Source organism: Columba livia, chromosome 5 (assembly GCF_036013475.1).
Source record: "Columba livia isolate bColLiv1 breed racing homer chromosome 5, bColLiv1.pat.W.v2, whole genome shotgun sequence".
Lineage (NCBI taxonomy): Eukaryota > Metazoa > Chordata > Aves > Columbiformes > Columbidae > Columba > Columba livia.
In genome coordinates this window covers 55172644-55198183 of record NC_088606.1, presented here as the reverse complement: position 1 = coordinate 55198183, position 25540 = coordinate 55172644, and the positions used below count along the sequence as shown (strand labels likewise).

General features: G+C 36.4%; 1 protein-coding gene across 17 annotated transcripts in view; it reads right to left on the bottom strand.

Moving 5' to 3' along the window:
* Positions 1-25540, bottom strand: part of SOX6 (SRY-box transcription factor 6) — a 384531-nt gene that overhangs the window by 206346 nt on the left and 152645 nt on the right. For all 17 annotated transcript variants that reach the window (XM_065066134.1, XM_065066139.1, XM_065066137.1 and 14 more), the window contains one exon: positions 17993-18203. In XM_065066134.1, the coding sequence (XP_064922206.1) occupies positions 17993-18203 (211 nt within the window). The remainder of the gene's footprint in view (positions 1-17992; positions 18204-25540) is intronic.

The window sequence follows — 25540 nt, the reverse complement described above, 5'->3', positions numbered from 1 at the left end:
CAGTTTCTTACAAAAATGCAACTTCTTAAAATAGACACATGTAAAAAAGAAAAATTAAGGCATTCTTTTGACTAAAATATGATTTTTATCAGAAGAATTTGTCACTAATTAATGCTGTTTACATAATAGTGCATGTAACATTAATTACAGCTTTCAGAATGTTAACTGCAAACCTTTTTTTTTTTCCTGTGAGCACAGATTTACCAGTATGGAGGAAATCAGAGCTCTTTTGAGGGCTTTTCTGCAGTGTATTCAAAGCGATCATAAATCAGTTTGAGAATTCAAAGACAGTTAAGGACATAGGCAGTAAAAAAGACTGAGTAATGCTAACCGAGAACTCCAATCATTTTTAAAGTAAGTGGGGAGAGCGCTGGTCAACTAGGCGATTGTTGGTATCCCCCAAAATGTAATCTCCAAGCTGAAGAATGGCAGCTGGCAGAACAGCTGGTGAATAGGATTAATGTCAGAAGAAAGAAATAAAACTCAACATATGTCCAAGCCTGCGGTGCTGGGACTGAGCATGATTGTACCCCGACGGATACCATGTGTACAGCTGGAAAGTGCCACTGTGCCATGCTTCTCTACCCCACAAGGTCATTTCTAAGAAGTAGAGCTAATATCTGAACTGAACTTTTCCTTGAGAACTCTGAATGACTAAGAAACGAACAAACAAGTATCACAGAGTAAATATGTTGGACTATTTTAACCCGCACTGCGTGTTTTTTTATAATACAATCTCAAATGAAAAAGCAGATTAGTATGAAAACTGACAGATTGCACTAATGTAAATACTATTTTAAAGCTATTTAAACATTTTAATCTCATCTCATTCAGATTTCCACATTCAAGGTTCAAATAAGAACCAAACCCACAAGTTTAATGAAAGAAATAATTTAATGTCAGGGTACTTACATATTTTACTGAAAATAAATGTTAAGAAACAGCATGCATAGCTAGAATATTCCTAAGAAATTCAGAAAATGATTAAAAATGACACCGGCATTAATTCATATTTATATTTTGAAATGTTAGCTTCTAAGGATATTTCAGCCCATGTTTTAGTATGCTGTGCTTTTTTTCCTCTAACAGGGCAGTTGTTGGAATTTGTTATAGTGAAGAACAGTAAACATATAAAAATTCCTAACTCATGAGAAAGGCGCAAGTATTTTTAGGAGTTTGAAAAGAACAAATTCTGTTCAGTCTCCATTTTTCGACTAGTAGCTTGAAATGGATCCTATCAGCTAGACAGGAAAGTCGTACATCATCAGATTCAACGTAACAATTGTATGCAGTGAGAAAGAGCACAAAGGGTTAACATAACTGGGTCTGTTCTGTGCCTAATGTCATTTTCAAATATGGTGCCTTTGGTGCCTTTTCTTTTGGATCACGAATATTAAAAAAAAAAAAAATGTTCCAAATCTGAGTTACTTTTTAAAATACTGGCTTCTCCTATGTCCACTTGAACTTAGAAATGTCTATTTGCTGAAAATGCAAAGATTATTGAAGTGATAAATCACACCCACATCTCAAAACAAACTTGTCTCCTTTTCTCTTCTTTTCTTTTTGCTTGCCTTTTTTTTTCCTTTTATTTCTGTTGTCTTTTTTCTTTTTTTTTTCCCCCTCTGTTCTTTATTCTTTTCCTTTCTGGCATTACATCAGGAAGTGTGCAGTGGAATAATATCCCACACACTCTTACCAGAGGAAAAGACACATGTATCTCAAAGGACAAAAGCATGCCATGCTACCTTGGTACCTTAAAATGGAATATCCAACTGATGTTCCATCTGTCAGCTGCAAGACAGCAACAGGTAACCTGCGGCAATATTTTATTACTCATACTAAGTTGTCTTCACTGAGGAGGGTAACTATATTTTTTTCTACTTAAAGAAAATAACCAAGAAATAATAGGCAAACCTAGTGACTTGTTCAGCTTAGAAACACATTTTTTTTGACCTGTAGAAAGATCTTAGTTCATATTTTAACAGTGGAAACCCTCTGCAATAAGAGATGTAGAAGAGCTACAAAAAAACATATCTCAAGATGAGAAACTTGAGCCAGTTTGAAACTAGTGAACACCAAAGGCCACACAGTTCTTGGCTTGTAAAGAGTGCAATTACAAAAATTTTCCTCTGAAACCTCTAACTGCTTTTTATTTATCAGATGCTTACATAATGCTCGTATAATTTTAGATACTGTGGTACATTACAGGCAAAACTAGAGGCCTTCTATTTTTTAAACAGTTTTTATCCTGGCATAATCCCATTAGTGGCCTAATATTATGTGAGCTACAGTAGTATGAACTGATATAGTTTTTACTTAAAAATTTTCTAATGTGTGTTCATCCTATTAAAGATGCTTCACAATTTGTGTTCTATCACTGATTTAAAATGTCACTATATTCTTCATATTTATTTGGAAATACCTACTCATTTTCCATTTATGTGGAAATGCCTATCCATTTTCCATTTATGTGAATATACCTACACAATTTTACCAAGTTCTCTTACCCATTTTTTTAAAACAAAGGCAATAATGGAAGGCGGGTCGGGGGGGGTGGGGGCAGAATTACATAATGATGGTAAAAGTATAGCACTTAATATCTTCTCCTGCCCTGACAACTGACTCCCCCAGTAGGAAAAATGCTCAGAAGTTCTAATTTCTCAGCACAGGCATATCTGCATTTCTAACAAAGGTAAAACTTCTAGAGAATGATTTGGAGCTTTCCTTGAAGACGGACTCGTATGTTAAGGTCTAAATGTTTAATCAAGATAGCAAATTTTAGATATTTTTCATCACATGAAATTATTCCATCCTAAACCAGATGTGATTCTAAGTAAGAATCTCCAGCAGCACTCATCTAATATCATTACGTACCGGCGAATATGTTTTTGTTTGTACTCACATAAAAGGGAAAGAAGAGCACATCGCTTATTACTATCTACTGAATTGTTTAAGAGGATTTTTAAGATACAAGTTAAAAGAATTTCATAATTTCAATTTCTCCTTTTCATTTAATAGTAGACATTCATTAGGACCCACACACTGTAATAAATTATAATAATTTCAAACAAGAATTAAATTACTAGGTACCTCGTGAAAGAGCCATTTTTTCTTAGGTACCCTGTAATCTAACTGTCAGATTTAAAATCTATTCCCAATCAACTCTTCACAACATTCACATTTATTCATCTATGCTAAATTAATAAAAGGTGTGAATAATACTGACAAAATTGATCATTATTGTTCATGTAGATTTAGAAAATTATAAGGTAATCTAAAATATAAAAGCAATTGAGGGAAACTATTACAGTTCTTATAAATAAATTCATCCTTTCCTATATTTTTTTTAAATCAGGAAAAATCTTCAACAAGAATTTATTTAGATTGACTGGTAAAGCTATGTAATAAATTGCACATTTAGAATATAACTACTTTTTTATTTCAAAAACTATTAAAAGTTGATGATGACTCTAATGCAACATGACAGTTCACCCAAAATCTTAAAAAGTAACGCTGAAATCCCCAAAATGCTACCTAGTGAAAGACTGAATATAAATTCTTTGTAGGTCGCTTTGAGGACATGCTAAGCTCTTTCCATGAGATCCTGAGTGAGCTCAGGTAACATGGAAGTAAATGAGAACTGAGGTCACTTGGAATTTCTTGGAATTCAGATCTGACTGAGTACAGCGACTCTGAGAAACAGGGTGAGCATCCCTCCCCTTTATCTGAGTAAACAGATATAAAGGGGGACAGCATTCTCTAAAGAATTAAAGGTGTTACACAATCATCTTTCTTTATTTACAGATTTATCAGGGAGCAGAAGTAACCACTGGATATGATTACAGCTCTACATAAAACCAAAGGCAATGTCTATATTAGACTATCCTGTCCTTTGCACATTTGCAGTAATTCCTACCATCTAACCTCACTGACCCTCTCCCCCCTAAACGGGGATCCCTGCAGATAAAGTAAAGCATGTCAACATCTGTTCCCATTCACACCGATTTTAATTTACAAAAAGAGCTTTGCTATTTTCAGAACAGGCTCCAGAGCACAATGACAGATTTAAGGCCTTTAATGGGGTTGCGTTTTGAGTGTGTCAGCGTTTCATACTCACCAGGACTTGATTCTAAGGGGCTGCACCAAAGGAGGCTACCGGGGGGTAACGGAGCCACAGCAAGGATGTTGTCCTCACTACCGCCCTATTTACCTATAAACCAGCTGATAAAGTTTTAATGTCTTTAACAAACCTCTGTGTTTGCTGCTTTCACCACAAGTCAGAGCTCCAGAGCACTGGTGATCCGATGCGTTCTCTTCCCATTTTCACTCTGAGCATTGCTGTCACCACTACACACCTTTCTGAAACTCCACGTGTATTACTGAGGGTGTGTTTCCCAAACCGCTTTCTCATGACACAGCTGTCTTCTTACCGACTTTTGAACCCACTGCTTTTTGTAAAAGCAGAGCTAGGCCAAAGCTTGCTTTCTCTTTTGGATTTTGTTTTGGATTTATTTTTTTTAACAGTCTCGGGTCTCTGTTGTTCTGACACATTACAAATTTTGCAATAACTAACCATCATTTTTCTAAAGTCATTTTAACTAGAGTTTATTCATAGCTTGCCCTTGTAAATCTAAAGAACTTACTCATCCTGCTAGAAAGTGCCAGAAGATGCAGACTGTGAAGATCACAGTTGTGCAAAAACAATTCTCAAAGTTTCAGGGAATTCATAGTGACTGAAAATAATTTTTTCCGTCTCCTCAAGAGGGTTTAGTTGTTTGTTGGGTTTTTTTTAAGATATACAATACGAAGAACGACTTGGAGAAACAATGCACAAGTTGTGTTGTAATCACATAACAGCTAAGACAGGAGCAGCTGAGCAGAAGGAAGATGGGCAGTGGAATGCCATACAGTAATCAGCACTGTTGACTAATCAGAATTTGAGACACTAGAAGGTAATAAGGGTATTATAAAGAATGGCTTACTGAAGGAGCAGCTGTTGATGTGTAGCTCACTGTTTAAATGAGTTCCACTAGATTGCCACGGTATGTTTTGGTAAAAATGTTTTACTCAAAAAAAAAGGAAAAAAAAAAATAAAAACAAACCAGGAAAAGCAAGCGTGAGGGATGGATTAAATATCTGGATATCATGACAGTAACAGCAGCAGTTATCTAGGTACCGGGGACTTCTAAAAACTGACATAAATTCAGTGGCCCTGGAAGTTACAAAAGAATATTCATTACTTAGGCAAAGCCTAAATGTCATCTTTGTTAGCCTCCACCACCGAGTGTTGTTGCCATGGGCACAAGAGCTGAGGTGGTTATGAAGGGTAATAGACAAAGAGGAAAAAACCAAGGGAAAGTATAACTAAAAACAACTACAGAGCCATTTTGAGACATTTATATTTGCACCGGCAGCCAATAAACACAATAAATAAATCCAACCTAATTTACAATTTTAATACCCCTCCACACAAACACAAAATAGTTCTCTGATGTCAACTAGGAAAATCTAATTAAATAATGTAAAATGACCAAAAATAGAAACAATATTCAAAATTGCACTAGTGAAAGCCACAACTTGCTGCAATTCTCAGACAATAATAATATTGTTCAAACCTATGTGCCATAGGGTTGTTCAACAGTTTTTGCTTGTTTATTTGCTTTCAGAAACCAACTTACAGTTTTGTTCTTAACAATATCTTTGCACTGTTGGGAGCAGGAAGGAGACTGCCTAATAGTAGTGGAAATTTATCATAATCCATTATTTAAAATATTCTGCTCTGGACAGCAAGGACTTGGTAATATTTAAAAGCAGCCAGCAAGCAGTGGAAACTCTGGTATCTTTTGTAACAGTTCACATGTCAAACTGGCAAAGTGCCCACAGTGTACAGCAGAAAAATCTATTTAATGTCTGCCCCACAAGGCGACATGAGGCTTGATTGGCAGAAAGCAGAGAGTGGCTTTTGATCATGTGTCCTAACAAGCAGTTCCAGCTCCTGTCTCTTCGGCTGAACGGCTCCACATTACCTATTCAAACAGAAGTGACAGGCCACTGCACTACTCTTTGGCTCTAGTCTCACGCAGTGGGAGCTATGCTGGAGACAGAGCCACTGATTAAATATATCACTTTTTCAAGACAAGCAGGTTGTCTGAATCAAAGTTGGACAGAATAGACTCAACATTATTAAAAGAGGATATAAAACTGGAGTTGAGTGATGTTAGGCCAGTTTGTACAGCCTCAGGGATTCACAGACTGACAAGGGGAATAAGGAACAGCAGAACTCATAAAGCAGGGTCAGAAATTAGCTGTGACACCTTGGCCATTTTCCCATCACGTCAGGGCCACTGTGTTTCAAATCCTGTAGTGTCTTTTTTGGCCTTTTTTTAAACGATTTTGTGTGCACGGAGCGGGGAGGGAGAACATACAAATCACTAACCACTGAAAGTTGCAAATTGCATTTTTACAATAAAAGATAAAATATTAGCCACATTTTGCCACCTAATATACAGTGTTCTCTAATTAGATTGGGGCTTTTTCCTTATATTCTCATCAGCCAAATTATTGTCATCAAATAATTTGTTGATACAGCACTAGTTACTCTTGCTCTAAGGAATAACTGAAAGCTGGTGAAAATCACTGAATAGAGATGCTTATTACATTGCCTTGTTCCTTCATTAACAAATTAGTTTGATTTTTGAGGTTGTATGTCTGGCCACTCTCTGTTGTGTTATCTGATACACAGACACAGAAAGGCAATAGACATGATACGTTACACCTAGTCTTTATATGAGGGAAACAACAGATACACTGAAACTTGGAGGAATCAATCCTCCAACTAAATTTTAATTTCAATTATAACTGCAGATACAACCAAACCTACTAATGAAGCTGCAACAACCTCATTTAAACAGCTAAAACCGAAAACCAGTCCACAGAGGAAACAGAAACTGAAGCAAAGGAAGCTTATTTTACTTAGTGATGCATTTGCATACCAAATCGATAAAATTACTTCTGAGCTATTCAAAGTTCTGTAAAAAAATGTTAAAATCATGACACAAAATCTAGACAGACTTTTTTCAGAACTACTCCTGCAGTAATTTCATTGAAATTAATAGTCACCTCAGGAATAAACTCGGTTCAATATTTGTTTTTCACTGTGGCAAGTTCTTCTGACATTTTAACAAACCTCTGCCCGATGTGTTAGTTTTTATTTCACTGTAAATATTTAAAAGTAATCTACTTGTTACATATTTAAGATATGATAAGGACTGCTAAGACTTCTGTAGAGAACCAGAGCTGTTTTAAACATTGGAAATGCAGGTAAATTTGAAGACAGAGTAGAAAGAGCAGAATGCTGTCCTCATGCATATCCCCTAACACATAGAGCAGAGCTGTAAATGCAAACAGAATTCAGTCTTAAGGTGGTGTTAGACTAACAAGAAATTCACTAAGGAGCTCGCAGTGGTTTTGGTGCCAGTGCAGGCTCTCCAGACTGTGTTCAGAGTTCCTCCAGATGAGTGAAAGAGTCTGCTCGCTTCAACATTTTCAAACAAATCAAAGACAGAAGAGTATTCAATATGGTTTTTTTTAGGTTCAGTGAAGATCATGATTCACCGTAGAAGGTGGTGTCACATCAAGTTCTTTAAGAAATGTGAGCAGGCAGCAGTGCATTATAGTTTCATGCTGAAATATGGCAAATGGTTATGTAAAGCATTAAGTAAAACAGTTAACAAAAAGGAAGATGAAAATAAACAGCCATTCATACGTAGGGCACTCTGCCCAGGAACTCTGGCCACCTATGTAAGTAAAACTAAAAATACATTATGATTAATAAAAGAAAACAGCTATTAGATACATTCCAAAATGCTAGGCTGTAGAACAAGACATTTTGGCACAGCTTTACTTATTGGCAGCCCATGTGAAAGACCAACCCAAGACTGCAGCAGAGTGGCTGCTGCTGGTCAGGACGGAGCAAAGCTAACAGGAGATGTTTGCACACTATGTGCCCTCACCACTATATTTAACAAGGGCTATTGCACTCTTTTTTGAAAATCACAATCTAAACTCTACAGAAACACCACAACTTCTTTATGTTATAAAAGTAATAAAGAACAGGCGGGATGTTGACACATTAGCAGCTATTACCTCTTGCTTCATTTTGGAGATCAACACACCAATGAGTAAATAAGGAAGAAGCATGGCTACTAATGGAAATTAGAAGGATTCACGACAATGCAAAATACTCTAATGAAGCACAGAAACATGTAGTTCAGAATACTGAATTATGTTTTGTTCCTGGTTTTCACTTTGCCCTCATCAGCTATGCACTGGGAAGCAAGAGCACACACACAGGGCTAAAACTCAAATTATTCAGATGCATAGGACTCAGAAAGGGCTTGTTGGTACTACCGTTGAAGTTCATGACAAAGCCCTTCTTGGCTTTAAATGTGTCAGATCAGTCCCACAGTGCAGAACTAGAGGCCTTAAAATAAACCATATTTGAGACCACACCTGGGGTGCTGTGTCCAGTTCTGGGATCCCCAGTACAAGGCAGACATGGGAATACTGGAAAGAGTCCAGCAATGGGACACAAGACAACCGAGTAGAGCATCTCCCGTATAAAGCGGGGCTGAGAGAGCCATGACTGTTTAGCCTGGTAAAGAGGAGGCTCCAGGGGATAATATATAAATATCTGACAGTGGGAGTAAAGAAGACAGACCCACACTCTTCTCAGTGATGCCCAGAGACAGGCCCGGTGCCAAAGGACACAAATGGAACAACAGGAAATTCCCTTGAAACATGAGAAAAACCTTCGTTATTGCGAGGATGACCAAACACAGAACAGGTTGTGGAGTTTCCAGCCTTGGAGATACTCAAAAAACGATGGGACACAGGCCTGAGCAACCTGTTCTGGGCAATACTGCTCTAAGCAGGTGGGTTGGATGAGATGATCGCAAGTGATGCCTTCCCACCTCAGCCATTCTGGGATTCTCTGGCTCTATGAAACCAACAGCAAACTGAGTGCAGGAGAACACAGACAGTTTGTCACTGAAGTAAACACAGTAAGGCTCTTTCTTGTATTGGCTTATATACTTGAAAGAAGAAAGTTGTTTTTCATTATGACATCCTAAATTTTATGATACTGAACAGAGCAGTTCTTTGTAAAATGGATAAATTAAAAATTCAATTTCCTCCTTCAGATCATAAAACACTCTAGGAGATTTCCAAATTCTTTAAGCTCAAATTCTACCCACTACAAATTTCAGGGAAAATAAAAATGTCTAAAAAATACTTTATAAAGTAGTATTCTAAATGGAAAAAATGAACTATATTTTTCCCTAATTCTTATTTGTATTTAATAATACACAAAAGTAATACTGATGTTGAATGTATTTAGTCTCCTTAACGTAATATTTATTTGGGGCTAATTAGCACGGCTGAAGACTAATCTTAATAATTGTTTGTTGTTTCCACTGGAGGCAGGTTTTCCTTCACAAAAGAAGTGGCATCTTGGAGTTTCAGACTCAGACACCGAGGATGAGGGTAGCTGCTCTCTCCGTTAGAAAAACAAGACAGCCCAAAGCTCCCACAGCCAGGCAGCGAATGGCTCCTTCTCTCTTGTGGCAACCAAATAAAGTTGTCAAAATTATTTTTAAGTAATGATAAGGTATCTAAACCAAATACTATCTAGAAATATAAGGAATATATCAGCATTTAAAATGTATACGCTGCTGAGCATTTTTACTGTCATTTCTTTAAGAAAAGCAGATCTAATTAGCTGTACCTCTAAAGTGCGTACCTAGCATTTTTATTATGTATTATAACATTTTGCTTAGAGTTGACATTTTTATTCTGACAAGCACTGTCTGGAGAGCTCTCAATAAATAATACATTTACAGTTTTCAGTAAATAAGCACTGGACACAAATTGTTATCCTTACTTACAGCTGCCCCTCTCTAATAGTGCTTTTACAAGTAAGGTGACTATTCAGTCTAATGCAATACTCTCAGTGCTGGAAAGATATTTTCATTCATTACCCCAGTCACAAGCACTTAAAGCACTTTTAGGCCCCGTTGCAAAACAGCAGGAAGGGCAAAGCAAATAAGACCAACTAAAACTAAAGTTCATCACCAAAGAAATCTGAGGTCATTCACCCTACAGAACTCGGAAAATACAATGGCATACAAGATCAGCCACATTCAAGCCTATCTTTCCCTCGTATTTTTATACTGACAGCAATTTTAGGAAGGAAACTATTGTAGTCTAGTCCCTATTATTAACCTGATGACTACAAAATGTATCTCAATCTGATCTGATCATCACGTTGTTTATGTCATATGTTTATGTACATCAGAAACCAACAAAATCTGAGTTTGCATTTCTGCTACCAACTGAAGCAACTCTCCATATTTTTACAGCTATTTACTCACATTCTTGAGCACAGAGACCAGTGTCTGTTTTACCCATTCACACCGAACTTGCATTTCTTACTGCTGTAAGTAAAAAGCTGTTGTTTTAGACATGCTTTTTTAATATGAAGAATATTTTCCTAAAACCAATAACATACAAATAGTGTAAAGGTAGCAGATATTATACGATGTCTAAAAAGAAGACAAAAATGTAGAGGAGCGTAGTGCAGACAATTATATCAAATGGAAGCATGTAGACAATCTATCACACAATAAAAAATAAATTAAATTGTATCCGGCAGTGGACAATATCAGAATTGAGAGGTACAGTGGGATTAAAGAAAAAGATGAGATGACCCGGAAAGGTAAGACATTGGAAAACGATAGTCACTGGGGAGGAACTTGTTGGAATCGTCAGTAGATGTTGGCTTGGTGAAGCCTGTTTCAGTTTCACCTGTCCCTGCCTACAGCTCAAGTTCAGAGACAATGAGGAAAAGCTGAAAGCTCATTTGTTCTGATGAAAAGGATTTTACTAATCTCAAATGCACAGGGCTGAATAAAAACATTTCCTCCCTGTAATGCAAGCATCTCAAAATGGTGAAAGTAAACATCTATCCAAAAATATTTTAAAGAGTTATAGCTAGAAGGAATGTCCCAGTCTTCAGAATTGAGACCGGAATTTCAGACTCTCCCCACATGAGGATTCGAGTTACGATCATCTCTGTTTATTAACAAAAGCAATAATTTTGTAGAGATGCAGAGGTACAAAGCTTCAACAAGAAAACAACCTGCACTGGGAAAAAGAGCCTCCAGAAAAGCATAAGCTCCATAAAATTCCACAGATCCTGCATCTAGGTAACTGCCTGACAGTAACCAAGGTGTATTTTCATCTGACAGGTCCTCTTGTGGCTATTTCTGTTCACATTCCAGCAGATCTTATAATGAAAACTGCTACCATCATACTTACTGCATAGTTGTTGATAATCCTGAATTAGAGCTCAGAACTGAAGGGACATGAAAACCTTTTAGCAAAAAAGATGGTCTCCACAATCTATTGACTTATTCATATAGATCTCGTTCTTCATGATACCTTTGTAAAAGCCTGTACTGTTCCCCATTTCTGTGCCCTGAACAAACTTCAGAATAAAGAAAACTGAGGGGAAACTTTCAAATGTAGCATGAGACATACTGAGAAATGCTGAAGAGTTACTACACTGTAATCCACACAGGACCTGTGAGTACTGACTAGATGCTCAAATTTTACAACACTGGACAAGATTGTAGTGCAGACAGCCAGATTATAAATGCAAACATAAGATGGAAAGATGACAACATGTGCCAGTTTCTTAAACAGAAATTGTGGGATAGCATTTAATCCAGAAACATATATTGCATTCCAAAATCCAAAACATATATTGCATTCTAAGTGTCATTAAAACAAGTTCATTAAAGTTATTATATTTGTGCTTCAGACAAGAAAGGATTTTTGATAGAAAAATCAACTACATTAGATATAAAGAAACTAGGCTGCATATTCTTTTAGTTACCAAGAAAATAACCCTAGAAACCACTTGCTTTGTGGTAATGTTCCTAAAAAGTCCTAAATTACTTTAATTGAACACATTAAGACATAAGAATTCACCGTACATTTCAACGAGTGAACTACTAGAAATGTTATGATCTAGAAAACTTCTCTAAATAGAAGAATATATTTTTCTAAAGCAGTAACAAATTGCAAGAAAAAAGGAGTGACCATGTGATTTTACCGAGATCATTGGATGAAAGAGATACAGTGAGTTGTGTTTAATTATATAGCAAAGAGGTAGGTCATTCAAGAAGGTTTAGGAAAATGCATCTCATACCTCTCCTCTAATTTGATCTGAGTCATCTATTTATTGTGTGGACTTTGGGGCTTTTGTGTTTTGATTTTGGAAGCATGTTTGGAGTTTAGCAGAAAAATTCCTCAGTCTAGACACTGCCATATACAGCTTCTAACAAAAAGCGAGCAAAAAATATCTATTAAATTAACTGTACACATTAACTGATTTTGAATTTGCTTATCAAAAACCATTTTTAAGAAGAAGAAAAGGGAAACACAATGAGAGCTGTACCTAGCAGATGCGGCATGGTTTTTCAAAGATGATGAAAGAATTTTGCAATAGGTGGGTTTTTTCACAAAGAGCTTGTGTCTAGCTGAGAGGAACCCCAGTTACCATTTACAAATTCTATAGCTGTCACAAAAGACAAAACAGTAATACTAAGTAATTTTTAACAATTAGTTTGGATAATCCTAATACCAAATCTCAGAAACATTTTTAAAGCCTTGAAAGAGAATACCATATCTATAGCCATCAAAATATGTAGAGTAAAGAACCGGGGTCCGTAAAAGCCAGGTGTCTTAGGACAACCAGGGATCATGCCTTCATCAGCGAAAAGTGTGGGTACAGAGCACACCACAAGATAGATAACTTCAATTACATTTCAGTAAAACTTCTGAAAAACATTCAGAAATATTCCTTGACCACAGATGATCAGTAGTTCACTTCTAGACCTGACCCACAAAAGAGAACTCTTAACATGTAAGGTCCTCAAAGGTTGTGCTTAAAACTATACCAAAAAAAAAGTGTATATGCCTCAACTCTGTTTGTTCTCAGCTGTGGGCAGCTAAAAACAAATAATACAAAACCAAAACTCTCCAGTCATTTAATACAATATAGTACATACAGATTCACTAAAAAAAAAAAAAAAAAAACGAAAACTGCATAAAATTACAACCAAAATGGTTTATCAGAGTCCAGTTATAAAACACAGCATGTGAAAGCTGTGAAAGCTTAAGTTTCTTTATTTCCCAGTGAAGTCAACATTTGTGTGTGCAATAGTTCAGTGTACTGTCCTTACCAGCATGAAAGAAAATCTTATAGGGGAAGAGTTAATCTATTTTAAGGCAATATAAAAGAAAGCCTTCAATTATTGTTAACTAATGAAGCTGAAGAAAATAAAACAACAAAATATAAAATCAGAAAAACTAGCACTACCCAGTAGTGTAGTAAGGTTTTCCCTATTGCATATAAAATGAATAATACATGTGTATCCTTAATTTTTAATTTAGATATCTTTAGACATATTACATATCACTATGAGTTACATATATCCACCCATAGAGAGAGAGTACAAACAGGTGCACATGACAGAGAATAGATGGAAATTTATGAATATACTACTCTTTATATAGATGTTCATTATTCCAACACGCATACATAAAAATCTTTGATCTCTGAATGTTCAACTATGGTCTTCAAGGAGGAAACAAGAATGGGAAGCAGTTTATAAAAAGCTTGTGCTAGATTTCTGAACCGTGCTTGGCTGAAAAATGATACTGTATACATCGCTCAGAATCAAGGTCAAAAGTGAATTAGGAATCCAGGACCTAAGTAATGAGGGCTTAGCACTTAGCAGAAATGGCATGCCCAGTTTCCAGCTCAGAAGTGCCAGCTGACCTGCCAACCTAGCATTCCAGATCTGAAAGGGGGAAATCTGCTCTCCTAGCTACAGACAAGATGCGTGCTACTAATTATTGCTCCTAGAGGCTTATGATGAAGTACAGTAGAATAGTTGTCTGGAAGCCAATTCTCAGCCTAGAATTCAGGCGGCCCAGGCGATGTAAATCTGTCTCACAAAAAAGTAATGTAAGCAATAATCTGGAAGAAAGGTCTTTTACTAGAGGGGGATAGAAAGGGAAAGAAGCAGTCTGATACTACCTAACACAAACACTTCATTTGAGCTGTAAAGAGATTTAACACTTGATTGTACTAGAGGATACTTCCACAGGAAAAAAAAAAAAAAAAACAGCCAGTAAAACAATACTTCTGCTCACAGAAGAACTAAGAAGATGAATATATTAAAGTTATTCAAGAAGCCCTAGAGTCTAGAGTTGTTGATTATATTAGACACCTGTTCATTTCTGACCTCTTCTGTCTTATGAGAACACATGTCAGCAAAGTCTTTACATACTCAAATTGACTCTAAATATTTGTAGCATTCTTTGTTTCCCACCCCCCCGCCCCCAGTTACAATTTTCTCATCAATTTTCTCATTTCCAAATCATTACAAATTAAGACACAGGAATGCTTCAGTGTGCAAAGTATGCAAATATTGGACCACAAAGTAAAAAAATGTTGTTTATCCTGCAAAACTGGTGATGTTTTTCAAACTACAAATAATACTAAAAACTTATCTAAGATATAATCAGTCCTGCATGAGGTGCGCATGTTCTCGGTATTATACACAAGACATGACACTGGCTGAAGTATTATTATTAAAGAGAGATTAAAACAGCTGTACATTATGCTGAAGCACTCACTCTTTCCTTTACAAACAGACGGTCCTGGATTACAAGCAGCACTTGACCATTTAAATCACTACAACAACCAGATTTAACCAGCTGGGCCATATTCTCTTAGGCAATGCCTGTTGACCTCCTCAGTCACAGCTGCTCAGATGAAATTCTCATTAGACAACTGATTTTCAGAAGCCAAAGGACTCTGATTAAATACATCTATTTAGGCACGATAAAGTATTTCAGTATATATTTCTTTCCAAATATTACGAGGTACAATGGAGACTACAAGTGGCATACACAAGCATAACAGACACCTAAGGTATACCACAAAATATTTAAGTACTTGACACCAGCAACTCATATTACTCAAATCCAGAACCTATAGATGGACTAGTAAGTTACTATAATAGCATTAAAAGAGACTTCTTGTTGTACTCACAGACCTGCAGCAGATGACTGCAATTCTTGGGTTTTTTATTCAACTTCTACCTCTACAATTAACTTGACCTATGACTGTGCGTTAGCCCAGTTCCCACAGCTATTTCAACGGCCATGGAGCTCCTCCCCATAAAAGTTGCTAACATGTACTATTAATTTATTTGAAGGAGTCATGCAATATTTCAAGCCCCACAGATTTCACACAGTAGAATACAGCAGAAATACAGGTCTTTTCCCCATTACATTCATTAGAGCTATTATATTATTCTGTCTATTTGTTCCCAAAATCAGCAGGTGTTTTTCACTTTGGGTAAGCAATTTTGTGACAGATCAGAACTTACTACACAGAGAGCTCCTCAACTGCATTGAGGATTGACTGCACACCATTTTAAGAACTCCACAGAAAAATATTTTAAATGTCAGATGTTAAAGAGCATCATGTATGGTACATGTGTGATTAGGCTATTAATTAGGTTGTTTATAAGAAACTATAAGATAGCAAAACATTTTCACAATCTCAGATCTAATTTCTCCAACTGACTCTGCACTGAGTCAGTTGCAGCACCCACAGTCACAACAAAGATCAGAGTCTTAAAATAGTAATTATTTTTAAGTGTTATTTTATTCAAATCAAACAATTATGGAGAGCTTACTTCTTTTTAACTCAGAGAAACCTCTGAATACTGAAATATCTGTTCAAACCTGTCAGAAGAATTTTGGTGCTTCTAGTCTACCCAGAAGTTCAAAACCATTTAACTTCCTAAATGTAATATCCTAAAGAATTTCTAGTCTATTAATGATTTTTCTGTGTTAGTCATATATGGTAGCAGTCAGATGTTCATTAATTATTTTCTGTAAAGTGGAAGAGACCTTTATTTCTACAGAAAATGCTGGATGGATTGAAAAGAACTTAACATGAAGATACAGTCAATTACCTTTGAACTTACAGGCAGACTTTGGAATAGCTTTCCAGTATAACATGATTCATAAAAGGTAAGATTATTTTATAGACCAGAAATGACCTTCATTTCTCAGCTGGTGAGAACACATAGCATGGAAGGCTCAGACTCAGTGAGAGGGATCTCTCTGCTGTGCACATACTTCTCTTAAATCAACTAGGGTATACTAATACAGAGGAATTGCAGAAAACTCTCGAGAATTCATCCAAAAATAAGCTATGAAATGCTTGAATCGTTACAGTAAGATACTATGCTTAAACTTTTTGATGCACATTTTTATTAGCACACCATTCAGTATACTCCTGGAAAAGTCTTATTTCTGGTGTCACTATAACCAACAGCAACTTGCATACTCCCGCAGCAAAGTATGAGCCAAGACCTTTGATTAGCATGGAGTGTCGAACGACTGTTACTGACTGTAAAAAAACAACTTTGCCAAAGTAACATTTAAAATAGTTTTCCTAGTCTAACCACCAAATCTAAGAAAGCAATTTTTAAAAGAGTGATCTTTACAGCTGAAAACAGACAGATGGTAGTAAAGAATCTGGGACATTCTCTCTTTAGAGATGTTTCACCAGCTTCAGAAAGGACACCTATAGAACACATTCATCTATGTGCTGGCATTTCATAATTACACTAAGAAATCTGAAAGCCTGCTTCCATTCCTACGTGATTTTATTCCATATTTAAAAATATTATTTTATCAGCACCAGTCTTAATTGAAATCTACATTGCTATATGGAACCAAGGGATCCTAATGCTCAGTGTCTGAAGTGCACTGTGACCATACCATGAAACTGAGGAGGTAAAATCATTCTGAACTCATTCATATTTCAGAGAAAAAAGAAATCACAAAGTTCTACTGCCTTGTAGTTCTACTATGACACAAATATTCTTCCTGGGTTATTTTGAATGCCAGAAAACAACACTGGTAAAATAACTAGCAGAATCTACACAGATGCCCCCCTCCTCTTTATCTATTTCAGAGCCTCCTGGTCCCACATCTTCCCTGATTCAAACTCAAGTATGAGCGCATAGACTAAAAGGTATTGATGCAGAAGCAACCAGGATTTAACTCTACTTGACATGAGCAAAGACTTGCCTGGTGCACCCTGACCACGTGCACAAATATACTGATAAACTCATTCACCAATTCTGTTTAGTCCCTGTCAAGGCCAAAAATCTTAGCGAAGGCGATGCAAATCTCTGAATAAGGACTGAATACATAAACTGTGTTAGAGCTCAAAGATCTGTCCTCTTTTTTACCTCTCTATTTTAGCACTTGTAACAATATCTAAGCAAACTGTAAACAAATTATTTCTTTAGCCACATTTCTAGATATACTGGGCAGATAGGTACTCTTTACACTTACAACTTTTTCCCACTCTTCTAGCCTAAGAGGCTGGGTCATTAAGGTGGTGAAAGATGATAATTTTCAAGGCAAAACAAACCAGCTCATATTTTATTCATTCTAATAGTTTAAAACAAATATTTATCTTTTAAAATAAAAGAACAAATACCACTGAAGAATATCCCTCACAACTCTACAACCAGTTCAGAATTCATCATAACCTTTCAAGGAAGAGTTGAGTTTTCACCTAAATCAACACCCTTGCTTTGACTCACAAACAATCAACACAATTTAGAAAGTTTAGAAACTGTCATATTTGGCTAAAATCTCTAATGAATTTCAAACTACCACTGCCATAGTAAACTGTGAACAACTTTATCCTAGTCTTTGCCAATTACTCAATTTTCTGGCGCTTGATAACCAACACATTCTTTATGCCATAAAAATTGTAGGGTTTGGGGCTGAGGAAACTGGATCAGTCTTATCCAAAACATACCTTCTTGCTCAGTCCTGGTCATTTCTTCTAGTTTCTTCTGCTTCAGTGTGTCCACCACATCTGCAAGGCTTCCTTTGCGGCGTTCTGGAGTTCCAAAATTAACACTGGTCATTAGCTCACTGCGGTCACGACCTCCTTCGTCGGGCTTGTTTGGTGAGGTAGAGGTATTTCGGAAGGAATATAGGGAACATAACTTATTACTCTCTGACTCCTGCAAAGAAACAATACAATATGAAAACATAGGCTATTCTCTTACGTCAGAAGGATCTCAAACAGGTGGAAGTTGAAAGCATTATTAATTAGTCTGTAATACTAACAAGTCTATACATATCCTGCAGTCTCTAAAATGAGCATTATGCATTGAATTTCTCAGTTTCAGTGCTTGACAAAGGCTCTTTTTTCCTTGAGGCCAGTCCTCTCCATGCTTCTAATGATCATACTTCATGCCTGAGGTACTCCTCATCAAGGATTTTCCTTGTCAGAATCAAGCCACTTCAACACTTTTTCAAAGAATGTGTTAAGCTTTTACAGTTTTCCTTAGTTTCTTAAATAAGGGCAATACATGTAGCACTGAGAGAGAAAATTCAGGCAACAATAAATTATCAGTGGATAGAACATCAGCTATCGGAAAACAACATAACTTAAAAACTAGAAAAATATTTAGGCCAATAATGACTGTGGATCAAGGAATCTACATCACAGTTAAACAAACTTACCGTTTTTCTCTACCCATTCACTGCTCTTTAAATTAAACCCTTTGCTTAAAGAATAAAGGTTATAATGCTTCTAATATAAAAAAGGAAAAATTATTTTCCAAGCTAACAAGAATGAACAAGGAAACAAGGCTAAGGCAGAACAAGTCATGTATGCTGATATGTAGGTACTGAGACTAGACATCTCAGAGAAAGTGTTACATAGTCAAAAACACAGAAAGAGAAGTAAAAAGGCTTCATCACCTTGTCAATAGATAACAGACATATTTGAGCAATAAGTTGTTTTTTTTTTAAAAAAAAAGGCATCAAAAAGCAACAAGTAATGTCAATTCTCCTAAGTTTTGTGATATCACCCATCATCTCCTTCATGAACTTCCGTGGCTCAGACTCCTCATTCTCCCAACCACAGATGCAATATTTGCTGCATCTCTTCTTTCACTCTTTCAGGTAAAAAGAGGACAAATTCTTCAGTTTGCCCTCAAAAACTCAACCACGGGAATTTCTCACACACTTCCTTTTCCTAAAATTATTATTTTATTATAATTTTAATAATACTATGAGTGCTAAAAAATGGGAGTAAAGAAAAAAATAGAGTTTTTTGTTTGTGGTATGCCCAGAAATGTCAGCATGTATATCAGATGCCATAAACCAGATTTTTTTATACATTAAAGAGCAATAATGATAGTGTCAATATATTGAAGAATTAAGAGATGAATTAATAGTTTTTCAAAGATCATTCTCCCAATACATAGTGTTCCCCAGAAACAATAATATTCCTGCTATTCTATGAGCTGAAAATACCCATCTATAAAGAACCAAATAAACTCGTATTGGGAAATGTTCCAGGAGAAACAAGGTCTGAAGAAAGATGAACTAGAGAACAGTAACCATCAGGACCACCAGACATAAATCTTTGCTTCAGTCTTGAAAGGATTAAGTAGCTGTGCAATGTAACAGAAGGAGCAACACTAAAAATGAGCAAGTGTGGTTGTGGATTGCATAGAAGGTGGTGCTGACAAATTGTCACAGAATCACAGCAGTTTCTGATCAAGACAGCACCGCTATTGCCATTGGAGAAGGAAGAAACGTTTGCTAGTGATGTTGAAAACTTATTTATTCACTAAGACAGGAAACTAGAAGAAAACGCTATTGCATCTCAGCACTGGCAGCACCCCTGTCAACGTAGGAGGAATGACAGAGGTTTTCTAAGCACAGACAGAAACAGAGGTTACATGGAACAAAAACTTTACGTTCATTTTTTTCATCTATCAAACATTAAAGAATCTTTCATTCCACCCATTTGTATTGATTAAAGAATCAAACATCACAAAGGATAACAATAGCTTAAAGAGACCAGGTACAGAGCTGAATTTCTTTAGTTGCCTTTAGAAAAGGAAGGCTTTCTGATCTTCAGTTGTTTCTGAACGCTACTTTGCATTTTTCTTAAAATTTAGTCTAAGCTACAATGGAAACGAAAAAAGCATCTTCTAATATTTTCCAAATATTTAACTTGAATTTCTAGAATACATTTCCTCAATGAAGATAAAAACATACTAATACTATAACGTATATACTATAGTGTATAGTGTTTGTTAATACTAAATAACATGGCATTTTCACCTCTGAGGAATGCAGTATAAGAGCAACTTATTAATTTTAAAGGAGTTTACTCTCAAGAAAACATCCTCTTCCAGTACATGAAGCTTATCCGTCAGGTTCAATGCACGGTTTTTCATGCTCTCAGCATGAACACTAAACCTATTGTTTAGACCGGAAACAAGACGATAAGGCTAATCTGTGGAGCAAGTAGAAATGACTGAATGTTCTTCCTCCTGATAACCTGTCCTCTCCCCCATCTGGATGAACACATAGTCCAGCACAACTTTCCTTTGATGCTAATGAAAGACCATCCAAGTTCTGCCTTCGTTAGGCAGTACATCCACACTTCATTTTCATGCCCAATAGACTACAGTGTCCATAACGAAGATGAGACAAGTTTGAACTCCATGCAAATTATGTACATTTATGGAATGGAGGCAGAATGGCAGCCTTTGCAGGAATGAGGACCTGTACAACTAATAGAGTGTTTTGTACTGGCAGTTTTGTGTATAATTAAAATATAGAATAAAAGTAGAAGAATAAAAGGTATCCCTAGTATTTTTGGTCCTGTTTGGCCCTACAGCTATAGTATTGGAGTCACTAAACAGTTAACACACTTGCAGTGTGTTATCTGAATTGGCACTCTGAGAAGCTCAACAAGGATGACTTTCCAGGCCCCATCTTTTTCTGGAATCAGAAATGGTTAAAAAGAGTGGCTGAGGTTTCAGCAGGAGAACTGCACAAACTGAAAGGCATTCAAGGGATTAAATGGGCAAATGGAAAAACTGTAGACCAGTGCAGTGTGAATACCTTATCTAATAACAGCAGAACTCAGCTAGAAAAATCTAAATCAGCTGCATGTACAATAATCTACAAGCAACAAAACCCATTCCCATGCATTGTATGATTCTAGATAAATTTGTGAATCATCTACAAATCAAGTGTAGCTAAAATGAACCATTGAAAAGGCTTGAGAACAGATTTTATAGCTATGCAATCAAAATAGATATTTGCACTCCTATGTATCTGCTGTTGGCAGCTTTCTTTTTCATTCCAGCCGTATGAACAGGTGATACTGACCTCACATTCATGGCAAACTAGACAGATCAAAAAAAAAATGGGGCAAGGGAAGCATTTCTGTTATATTTTCTCTAGAAAGGTGTCTCAAATGTATTTGAAGGGAAGTTGTTACTGCAGTGTTCAGTTTGTTGAAAATCAAATAAAGGTTGCAAAAAATGTATGAAGGATTTTAATTTGTTTGGTGGACTTTATAAACTTCTGCGGACCAATGCATTTCACATTTGCGTTCCAACATCTCATCTACTGCATGGCCAAAAGCGCAACTATCACAGACATCAGGTGCAGGTCTGGCTCTGAAAAATTCATTTGCATTGACATTCACAAATGGCTTGCAGATACCTTCTTAATGCAACTGGAAATACAACCTTTAGGCACAGGTATCTGAAAAGAGACTAGTGGATAACGTGTGTTGTCTGAGAGAAGAGGTGTATCATCTCCACAAGTTGTTTGTTGGTCCTCTTGCTTTAATGCATGAGACACTCTCATTAGAAAATCTGGAGTGCAGAATGGAAAAGGACCACTATGCTTCTCACCATGGAACAAGAAAATAAATCCATGGTTAAGAAAGGGGAACCTGGTTCTTTTGAATAGGGGAGGATTCAATAACGAAAGAGACTCTGTCCTTGAGAAGCTTTATAAAGCCACCTTTTACAGAACGAGGAAGCCCCACTTCATTTGACTGGAAGAGAAGAAAGAAAGGCTACTATTAAAGGTATTTTTCATGCTTTTTCCAAGTGCATGGAAGAAGAGGTAAAGACAAGCAAAATGCCTAGCCAAGATCAACTTAAATGTTTTCATTTTGCAAAATCCAGCTACACTGACGAAAATTCTCCATGTAAGCCAACTTCTCTCAGCGTAACTGCTAATACTAAGAAAATGAGCAAGAGAATATGACTGATATGACTGTCCACTTAACGTACTTCAACACTGTTTGGTGCCCAAATTCATCCAGTAGCTACATAATACCCAAGACAACTATGACACAAACCTGAATTCTCAGGTTTAAAATTCATGTATTTCTGTAAAATGGCACTTTCAGTCTAAACTTGTAATAATATCTTCAGTACGTGACAGTCCCTGTGAAAGGGCATTTTTCAATGTGTGCTCTTCTTACTGATTTCAGTGATATCCATATAAGGAAGGGGGAAAAGGAAAATATTTTATAATAAGATAAATAGCAAACTTTTAGTCTACGGACAAAAGACTTACACGGAGCACGCTCCTTCATCTAACAGTGGTGAAATTCAGTCATAGTAAACCCTACACATTTTTAATCTTCACTGTATTGGAGTTAATTCAATTTCCAGTCAATAAATAAAACAATATTGACATATTAATCAAGTGTCAGCATATTTTACTTCCAATAACAATGGAGTGCTTAGAAGAGAAGAAACTTAAGAAAAAGCTATGTTTGTAAATTCTTTTAATTTTGTTCTAACATAAAGTGTTAGGTAAAAGTATTGCTTAATACAGATGATAGCAAAGTGGGTTTCTCCTCAGTTTGCTCCAAAGTGATATCTGGTGCAGGTTGCTCAGGATCCCACCATACTTTTATTAGACTATCCTCACACTTTCACACTACTACTGAATAATTGTAGAGCCGTTTATGCCTATACCAGAATACACAAGGGGATTGCACAGGGATTTTTGCCTTCCACAATGGTGGCATTTCCAGACTAGCCTATAATCTGACTGCTTAAGGAAACACATGATGATTTTACACGTTAAGCTTTCTTCTTCACCTTACTGTGTCAAATATAAAAATGTTCTTAGTTGAAGAGGCAGTTATTTGCCAAGATGAATAAATCAGAAAATCTTACTGCCCAGTAGCTGGAGAGAGGAACTCAGTCTGGACCACTATTCCAGCTGCTTACTATTCATCAGGGACAGAACTGAGTCTATTTTTGAAATGCTGGTTTTTAATATCAAGGTAAATAAAGGGCATTTTTTCTGTGTACTTTTCCTTGTCATCCCATTAGCACAGACAAAATTTTATTACAGATCATTCAACTCACTGTGCTTAGTGTTTTGACAAAATGTCCCTATTATAACAGATTAAATACCTATACACAGCCATTAAAATTTAAGGATTAGATTTCAAAGTGAAGAAAATGGCAGAAAATAGATAAGTGCACAAAAGACAGAAAACCATAAGTTAGCAAGGCATGAATACTAAATTACTATACACGGCTTACTCAGAGACAGGTAGCCCGTGCATGAAATCACACTTTTACTTATCCCTAAAATATCTACCTATCCCTCCACTCATATGTAAATGGGAAAACAACATTAAGATTTCCAGTGCAATATGGTAAAAGCTTTCCTAGGTCTATCCGTGGCCTTCCTCCTGTTAGAGGGGCAATGCACTTCTTTAACCACTCCCCAAGTTTGCTTTGGATATGTATGGTCGCCCAACAGTGTGCTGAGCCTTATCAGCTCTCCAGGCTGCCTGGTGCAGACAATGCATGGCCTCTTGGCCATTCCTGTTAGAGCTGCTGTGAATGGTTCAGGGATAGTTTTGCTAATGGCAGAAACAACTCTGAATAATTACAAACAACGGCTTGATACAAATAAAGACGGAGACACTTTGTCACTACATATATGGTACTTTCTTCACACTCCATAATAATTCCCTTTAAACTCTTCCACTGAGATAATACATATAGGTACTTCAGCATGCCACTTAGACTGAGAAAATGTTTTTTCAGCATGTATATTCACTAGATTTCCCAAGTTACACTCATAAAATTCTTTAAAAAGAGACCTGCCTAGTTTCTGTACAAAGGAAAGAAAATCTTTATACTTTCTTAGATGTTCTAGTTGAAAGGGGATTGAACAAATAATAATTTTCTTGTTAGTGTAAAAATGTATTTAGATTCTAACAGTTTAAGTAGCTCGTTTTCCCATCAGTGATCCCACTAGTTTTAACAGTATAAATGCAGGAGTACTGATGTAAGTGATGTAAATAAAGGTATTGAAAGTTGACCCAGTATTTTTCAGATCAGGAAGCTACTGATTATAGCAATATCTGCAAGCTGAATCACAATCCAACTTGTGTCAACTTTTATGAAGCCCTTTCACTTCCAAAATAGAGCAAACACACACAAAATGACAGTTCTATCAGTGAAAGATTGTAGGCTAAAAATGAGATTCAACAGTCTTGCTCCTTCCTCTGAATGGTCAAAGTACTATCTATGGGGGTTGCATTTGGGACCTGAAAAGCAACACCTTGGTTAGGGGACTCCATGGTCATGACTGGAGATCTGGATTGGGAGAGATCTCACTTTGGGATCCTTGTATGGGCTAAGGACAGGCTCCTGGTCAGGAGCCTTAGAAGAGGGGAATGCATGAGGCTGTGGATTTTAATAAAGAGATGTCAAAGTTCATTTATGTTATGTTTCATGTATAGAACAGAGATTCTCTCTCAAAGAGCGATACTCTCTGAATGTGAGCAAAAAGGAAAACTCAGGACTGAAACTGTGGGCTGTACAAAATCAGGGTCACAGTGTTAGTTAGCAATTTAAGAATAACTACTGTCAAGTTTGATTGAAAGTTGACGACTGCAAACCTACTCAATAGCCAGCTAGAAGATGCTTTCTGTAAGAGTTCAACTGAAATCACAGGATGAATGGCCAAGAAGTAGAAAGTAAATATTATTAACATAAAATGTGTTAGCTGAATTGCTTATTTCCATGTGGATGAGGCTTTTCTGTTATAAAGGGATATTTATCTGTCTCTGCATTGAATGGGACACATGTAAACACCCCAGGAAAGTTGGATATCCAGAGTGGTTTTGATTCCAAGTACTAGAGGCATGCTGGCACTTGGAACTAGTCTGGAGTTAACATATAATGAAAGCAAATGTTTACAAAATCATTTCCAATCACTACATTAAATATGGTTTCCCATGTTGAGGAATTTAATTAAATAGAAATAAGAGAAATTAAAAATCTAAGTGATCATTTCCAATTCTCATCCAATCAAAAAAAAAAAAGAAGTTTTATTAAGACAGATTTGTTTAAATCCAAGCCTTGAGAATGACTGCTATGAGCTTTTGAGAGAACATAATTTGTAAAGTCTCAGCAAATGATGCTAGTGGGAGGGCAAATGGCAAGTAATGGAATAAAACCTCAAGTCTTTAACTCAGCATTTAAGC